At 37.2% G+C, this 8,463-nt stretch overlaps 1 protein-coding gene across 1 annotated transcript; it reads right to left on the reverse strand.

The window, feature by feature from the left end:
• Nucleotides 1–2,812: 2,812 nt before the first annotated feature.
• LOC131648635 (uncharacterized) lies at nucleotides 2,813–4,067 on the reverse strand. The gene is made up of 3 exons (XM_058918375.1): nucleotides 4,045–4,067; nucleotides 3,646–3,956; nucleotides 2,813–3,555 (listed from the first exon to the last, which is right to left on the reverse strand). Exons 1-3 carry the CDS (start codon nucleotides 4,065–4,067, stop codon nucleotides 2,813–2,815), a joined length of 1,077 nt encoding a protein of 358 aa, XP_058774358.1.
• Between the last annotated feature and the right edge of the window lie 4,396 nt (nucleotides 4,068–8,463).

Genomic DNA, 8,463 nt, shown 5'->3' on the forward strand with positions numbered 1-8,463 from the left:
AGTAGCCGGTGACTGACTTGCGAGTTTCAGGGCAAGTGGCCCAATCTGAGTCTGAGAATGCCTTAAGTTGGATGATAGAATTGGAAGGGAAGAAGAGGCCTTGTGCTGGTGAATTTTTAAGGTAACGCAGGACGCGAATGGCAGCGTTATAGTGTGTGTCAGTCGGATTACTCATGTGCTGGCTCAATTGTTGAACAGAGTACGATATGTCAGGTCTTGTGTTGAGTAAATATATAAGTTGGCCAACAAGTCGACGGTATTTTGTTGGATCAGACATGATAGGACCATCGGTGGAGCTGAGTCGTGTGTCGCGTGCCATAGGAGTGAAGGCAGGTTTACAGCCAAGTAAACCGGTCTTGGAGAGTATGTCAAGAGTGTATTTGCGCTGATTTAGAGGAATGCCAGAAATGTTTCTTGCTATTTCTAATCCCAGAAAATACTTCAAGGTGCCAAGGTCTTTGATGTGGAAATGTTTCTGCAAGAGAAGTTTGGTGTCATTGATTATGTTGAGATTTGTACATGCAATGAGAAGATCATCAACGTAAATTAGGATGAATGTAAAATCTGATTTGGATTGGTGAATGAAGAGGGAATGATCAGAAGCGCATTGTTTGAAATTTTTATTTAAAAGGACTTTGGATAACTTTTCAAACCAAAGTTTGCTGGACTGTTTTAATCCATAAATGGACTTCAAGAGCCTGCAAACTTGATTTGGATAGGAGGGAGTAATGCCCTTAGGGAGAGACATGTATACTTCCTCATCCAAATCTCCATGAAGAAATGCGTTGTGAACATCCAATTGGTGAAGGTGCATATTAAAAGAAGAGGCAAGAGCAAGAATAAGCCTTACAGTTGTCAGTTTAATAACAGGAGAATAAGTGTCGAAGAAATCAATACCTTGGACTTGTTTAAAATCTTGTGCTACCAAACGAGCTTTATATCTTTCTAATGTGCCATCAGAATGAAATTTGGTTTTATAAACCCATTTGGAACCTATACACTTCTTACCTGGTGGAAGAGTAGTGAAGAGCCATGTTTTGTTATTGGTAAGGGCCTGAATTTCTGCATTCATGGCCTTGTTCCAATGGTCATGTATTGAGGCTTGCTTAAATGACACAGGATCTTCAGTAGTAGATATAGCAGCTAAAAAATTGAAATATGCAGGAGAAATATTGTTGTATGAAATGTATTGGGAGATGTCATGTGTTATATTAGAATGTGTAGTGTTGCATATAAAATCTTTGAGGTATGCAGGGGCAGATTTGGTCCTAATAGATTGGCGAATAGTCTGGGGTTCAGCAGCACTAGTTTCAGGTGTTGTATTGTCATTAATGGTATTATTGGGAGAGTTATTGTTAATAGGAGGTGTTATATTGTCATTAATGGCATTAGTGGGAGAGTTATTGTTAATAGGTGAGGGTATGGTAACTTATGTGTTGGTGGGATTATTTTGTATGATAGTTTGGGAAGGGTGGTAATCATGGTCGAATAAAAAGGGAGTGGTGTCATTTAGGGAGGCTGCTTCAGAATGTTGATTCTGTGGGATAACAGGTGGTGTATAGGGAAAGTTATGCTCATAAAAGATGCAGTTTCTGGATATTATAACAGCTCTGGTGTTGAGGTCAAAAACAATAAATCCATTGATACCAGAAGGGAATCCAAGGAAGATCCACTTAGTGGATCTAGGGTCAAGTTTATCTCTATTCCTTAGGAGAGTAGAAACATAGGTTAAGCAGCCAAAAGTTTTGAGGTTAGAAAAAGATGGAGGTGTGTTAAAGAGAAGTTTATAAGGAATTTGATGTTGTAGGGTGGGACTGGTTAGCCTATTAATAAGGTAAGTAGCATGACACAATGCATATGACCAGAAGCATTTTGGTAAATGAGCATGAAAAAGAAGAGATCGAGTAACATTCAATAGATGTCTATGTTTTCTTTCTACCACAGAATTTTGTTGAGGTGTCTCAACACAACTTCTTTGAAGTATAATACCTAGAGAATCAGAATAGGAGGGCATGATAAATTTAGCACCATTGTCACTTCTAATAATTTTGATTTTACATTGAAATTGAGTTTGACAATAAGAGATGAAATTTTTTATATGCAAACAAGTTTCAGATTTGTTATGCATTAAAAGGGTCCAAGTATACCTAGAATAATCATCAACAATGGTGAGAAAGTAATGGAAACCATCTAATGAGGGAATAGCTAAGGGGCCCCATATATCCATATGTATAATATCAAAACAATTAGAAGTAATGGAATTGCTTGAAGGAAAAGAAAGTTTACATTGCTTAGCTAAATGACAAGTATTACATATATTGGTTTTGTGAGAAGTGATCTCACTGAATTGTGTGGACATGGTATGTAAATCAGGGGAAGGATGCCCTAATCTATAGTGCCATATGGAATTGGCATTGTGATCAGTGGTGACAGTGTTAGCAGAAAAACAGGTGGAAGCAGTGCATAGAGTGATAGGGGACTTGTGCAGAATGTAAAGGTTATGGAGCAATGTCACCGGTCCAATCATCTCCTTGGTACACACATCTTGAATTTGACACGAATCATGTAAGAAAGAGACAGTGAGTTTGGAATTGGTACATAGTTTTGAAATAGAGATGAGGCTGAATGTAAAATTCGGAATGTAAAACACATTTTGTAATCTAAAATTGGGAGTAAAGTTAATTGTGCCACAAAATTGAGCAGATACATGAGAGCCATTAGGTAAGTTAATATGCATGGGTTTAATAGAGTGAATGTCAGTAAAATTATGAATATATGGGCAGACATGATGAGAAGCGCCAGAATCGAGAATCTAGATAGAGGGAATATTGAGCATACTACCTGTTGGAACTATACCTGAGATTATGGCTTTGTCTTCTTTAGGAGTTTGATTGTCCTTGCGTGATTGTTGAAGAAGTAGAACAAGATGTTGGTAATCCTCTTTGGAGATTCCGGTATCCTTGTTGTCAGTGGTTGATTTTGGTGGTTGTGAGGACTTGCTGTCAGAAGTGGATTTGTTGGAATTGTTGCTTCTGTACCCAGGTGGGAACCCATGTTTGAAATAGCAAGTATCGATTGTATGGTTGGTTTTGTGGCAGTTGGTGCAAAACATGTTGGATTTGGGCGTGCTTTTGCCTTTGGCTCGAGAGTTATTGGTTTGTGATGCTGCAGCCGATAGAATGGTAGAGGCTAGGGCAGAGGGATTGCTGATTTCTTGTTGAGCAATTAGTGAATAAGTGCGACTGATGCTGGGAAGAGGATCGAGCAACAAGATTTGCGTGCGAATGTTCTGATAGGAATCGTTAAGGCCTTTTAGGAAACAGGTAACGTACTCCATATGTTTGTAGTTGCGAACGGCTTTAGCTAGGTCATAGGTACAAGGTGTGATGCAAGAACATGATGGAGTAGGCCGTAAATCTTCGAGTTCGTCCCAAAGGATCTTCATGGCGGTGAAGTATGCAGATAAAGAACGGTCGCCTTGTTGTATTGAATGCAGTTCACGAAGAAGATCAGAGAAGCGAAAATGGTTACCTTTTGTAAATCTTTCGCGCAGATCTTCCCAAAGGTCAAAAGCTTAATCAAAGCATATGGTGCTTTGTGCGATATGAGTTGAAAGTGTGCGATTGATCCACGAAAGAACCATACTGTTTGCACGTTCCCAATGTTCATAATTTTGATCGGAGAAAGGAGGTTTCTTGAGCTTTCCATTGATGAATCCGAGCTTATTCTTGGATGTGAGAGCTCGTCGCATAGACTTGCTCCAATTGTGGTAATTGTGATCATCAAGGGATGGAGAAACAAGAACGGCGCCGGGGTTTTTGCCGGGATGTATGTAGAAAGGATTGCAGGGATTGATGTTTGGGTCATGTTCAGGGCGTTTGGGGCTCGATTTAGGGGTGGTTTCGGGTGATGAATCTTTATCGGAAGGAATTTGTTTGTGAATGAAAGAACAGAGGCTGTGAAAGAATGAAAAAGAATTCAGAAAAATGCAGGGAAGGGTTGGCGGAAGGTTGAAGAAGAAGATGGGGTTTTATCTACTGATACCATATTACAAGTGGCAGTGCCATCTTGGTGGAAACTTTTGAAAAGTAAAATGGCGCGCTGTGTATTATTATTCCATGGAAAGTTCAATTGATACATGTGATAGTTGATTGGTATATAAAGGCTTAGTGAAAGTAGATGGACCATCTAACATTGAACCTATGACCCATTAGTGTATATTAGCCCAAAGTGTCTTAATGGTTTAATACCGACCGGTCCAACAAACTCGTGCATGTACGGTTCGGATGAGACGGATTTATGGGTTGACGGTTGTTGAAAAATTGGATTTCAGCGGTTATTGTTGGTCGGTTTCGGATAAGTGATTTGAACCCAGAAAAAACCGAATCCGACCGCCTAATATCTTAGTTTTGATGTGTTGCTGTATGTATTGGACTGGGCTGGCCCAATAAATTATCATTATCCATTCATTCAGCTAGGGTTTCTCTTTATATTTGTCTTTCATTTTCTCATTTTTCTCAACACAAACAAACAAAGTCACAAACACAGCCGCCACCGCTCTCTTCTCTTCATCAACCTTACGACGTCGTAGTCTTCATGATTCTCAAACAAACACCACCGGTCATGTAAGTTTCATTCTCTCTTCTTTGTTCTATTGTTTTATCTTTCAATCTCTAACATAAATATAAACTTTTTACAAACATTTTTTATGGAAATACTTTGATAGATTGTGTTTGTTTTTTTTACCTAACATTATTTTCGGCTTCTCTTTGTTGTGTTTCTCATTCACTCAATCTCTAAAAAACCTAATTTTTTTCACAGTTATCTGAAGGAAATAAGTTTGATACATTGTTTGTTTTTAACCTAACTTTATTGTCTGCTTCTTGTTTATTTTCTGGTTGTGTTTGTACGCTTGAGTGAAATGTTGATAAACTTTAACTCATAAACTATTGTTTCTTCTTGTTTGTTCATAATGTATCATTGTTCTCTTCACATGAAGAAAACTATATGTTTGATGTGTTTGCTGTATTATGTTGTGACTGCAATGAATTAGAATGTTTTGAGAACATTTGATTAAGTACTAAATCTATATTCCATTGTCTTTTTCATATTAGAAGATGGAACAGGGAGAAGGTAGCTCGCAGGGGGAAGGTAGCTCGCAGGGAGAAGGCAACTTACTTGGAGTTGAGAATGAAAGCTTACATGGAGTTAGGATTTCTAGCTTGCAAGGAGTGACACAAGCTATTCAAGTTACATACATAATATATGCAATACTGTAATTTTCTATCTGTGTGTATGCTTAGTTTGTGGGAGATATGAAGTCTCATTTAAAAAGATTTTCATATCTGTTTTTAGATCTGTGTGTATGTCAAGTGGTTGTGTAAATATAATGGTTGCTTGTTATGTGATAAGTGTCTATGTTTATATCTGTGATTTTTTTTAATTTATCATTATATTTTCAGTGATGGAGCAACCTATTTCCCTTTCTCCACAAACACAACCAGCTGTTGCTAGTGCTGACCTCCCTCCTCTTCCCACTGGTAGAAGTAGGAAACTTAATGCAAGCGGAACTAGGAAAACATCTTCTGTTTGGGCTGAATTTAACATTTTATCTGATGAGTCTGAACCAATAGCGGCATGTAAACATTGTCACAAGAAATACCGATGCGACCCTAAAATACATGGAACTTCTAACATGCTAGCTCACTCAAACATATGTTACAAAAACCCTGCCCTTTTGTTGAAATACCCAAATCAAACAAACCTTGTTAGTGTTGATGGGGGTTTTTTAGTTCCAACCAGTCAAAGGTTTAATGCTGCAGCATGTAGGAAGGCCATTAACACCTTTGTTGTCCTTGATGAACAACCCTTTAGAGTGGTTGAGGGTGAGGGTTTTAAGCGACTATGTAAACAATTGCAACCACAAATGGCTATCCCTTCAAGGAGGACTGTTGCTAGGGACTGTTTTCAACTTTACCTAGATGAAAAGTCACGACTCAAAGCCCTTTTAAAATCTGATTGTACTAGGGTTGCACTAACCACAGACTGCTGGACTTCCATCCAAAACCTTAGTTATATGGCCACCACTGCACACTTCATTGACAACACATGGAACTACCAAAAAAAATTATTAGTTTCAGTTTAGTTCCAAATCACAAGGGGGGAACCATTGGTAGGAAAGTCGAGGAGGTTTTGAAGGAATGGGGGCTAAGGAAGGTGTCAACAATCACCCTTGACAATGCAACTTGTAATGATGTGGCTGTGTCTTATTTGGAAAAAAGACTTAAGAACAAGAATGCTCTAATGGGTGAAGGGGATTTTTTACATATGAGGTGTGTTGCCCATATCTTAAACTTGGTAGTGAGAGATGGACAAAAAGACCATGAGTTGGCTATTGAGAGTATTCGTGATGCTGTTAGGTTTGTGAGGTCTTCTCCACAAAGATTGTAACGCCCTGAATTTAATTAATTATTTAATTGAATTATTAAGGATTTATTCATTGGAATTAGTCGAAGTCGGAATTTATTGGTATTATTCTAAAGGCGTAATTGGATTAATATGTTGATTTGAGCAGTTAAGTTTATGGTCAGATTAATTAGTCGGAGAAATACAATTCTTGAGTCGGTATATTTAGGTTATGGATCGATGGTAGATGTGGAATATTGTTGGAAAATAATATTCGGTTATGTTGTGTGGCTATTTATTTACGTGTATTATTCGGATTAATTGAGTAATTAAAGAGATGTTATGAATTGGGCCTAAGTGGAAAGAATATAACACAATGGATGGGTTATGGGTTAAGCCCATTAGTGAGAATGATAGTAAGAGTTAGGGTTTTAGAGATTAAACCTCATAACTCATTTTGTGGAGAAAGAAGAGAAAGAAGAGAAAGAAGGGGAGAAAGAAGAGAAAGCTATGGCATGAAGAGGAAGAGCTCCATTGAAGGAAGTGAAGCTTTTGCTAAGGTAAGGGTGGGATTCTTACTCTCTAAGGGTTGGCATGATGATGGGTATGGTAGAGATTAGGTTTCATAATTGAAATCCATGATTGTGTGGCAATGTTGATGAATGTGGAATTGATAATGTTGTGTATGCTTTCTATTCTTCAATTTCATGAATTTAGAAAAGTTAGGGTTTATGAACAAGTGTATGAATTTATGATTTGAAATGTGTTTTAATTGATGTTTGATGATGTTATGATGTTAGAAGATCCATAATATGTGTTGTATTTGTGTTTATAACATGTATTCTATTGTTGTTCATGATGGTTGGTGTTTTCAGCTTGATTTGGGTTGAGTTTAGGGGTTTTGGGATGAAATTCGTATGTTGTTTTCTGAGATTTGGGATTTTCTGAAATCGCCAGTTTGCGCCGCAAACTATTGTTCGAGCCGCGAACTCCTTGGCAGAAACTTAGGAATATTTGATTCACTCAGTTCGTGCCGCGAACTTTGTTGGCGCCGCGAACCCTGTTTTACAGAACTTTTTCCAAACTTTGAAATGATGTAACTTTTGATCCGTAACTCCGTTTTATGCGCCGTTCGAAGCGTTAGAAAGCTAACGCAATGAACTATATCATGATGCAATAAAATGATTCACAGGATCTATTCTCATATTATTTTATTGGGATTAAGTGATGAACTATGTTGTGTTAACATGTGAAGTATGTTCTTTGCTATGAATCAATGTAACCATCATGCGGTATAACTTGATGTATGTTTTCCTTATGACGATACAATGTTATTGAAATGATAATATGTGCCTTCCTTATAATGAGATAATGAGATATGTGATGATATGCATAATTGATAAAGATGTTGTATGCTATATGTGATTAATTGTGCGTATTTGATATGTATGAGTCGACGATGATGCCATGTGATGAATTAAGAATATATATGTTTTTATTAGGAAGTTGAATATAACGTGTTATGTTGATTACTTGTGTAACACCCCATATTTTCATTATTTGATTTAAAATGGAATTAAATTATTTATTTGAAATTATTTGGCATTTGATTGGATTTAATTGAAGAATTATGGAAAAAGAGGTTATTGGGCTTGATGTGGTGTTAGTAAAGAGGGGGTGCTATGCTAGTAGGCCTTTTACTAAATTAAAATCTATTTTTCATAAAAATAAGGAATTGAGGAAAAAAGGAAAATAGATGTGGAAGAGGAGCAGAAGAGTAGAAGTGCTGATACGTGAAAGAGGAACAGAAGAGGAAGAGGGCTAATCAAGATCCTTGGCTAAGGTAAGGGGGGACTCTTCCGGTTAATATCTTTTATCGTATTATAGATAATAGGACTGATTTAGATGCATTGTTTGTGTCAATTGGTTATATGATGGATTGGGGTTTTGGGATGATTTTGAGGGGAATTGTATGATTTGATGAATTGTATGATTATATGATTGTTATGATGATTAAATGATCCTCTTTGTGTGTTATATTTGTGTTATAACATGTAT

The sequence above is a fragment of the Vicia villosa genome, linkage group LG2 (assembly GCF_029867415.1).
Source record: "Vicia villosa cultivar HV-30 ecotype Madison, WI linkage group LG2, Vvil1.0, whole genome shotgun sequence".
NCBI classification, from domain to species: Eukaryota; Viridiplantae; Streptophyta; class Magnoliopsida; order Fabales; family Fabaceae; genus Vicia; species Vicia villosa.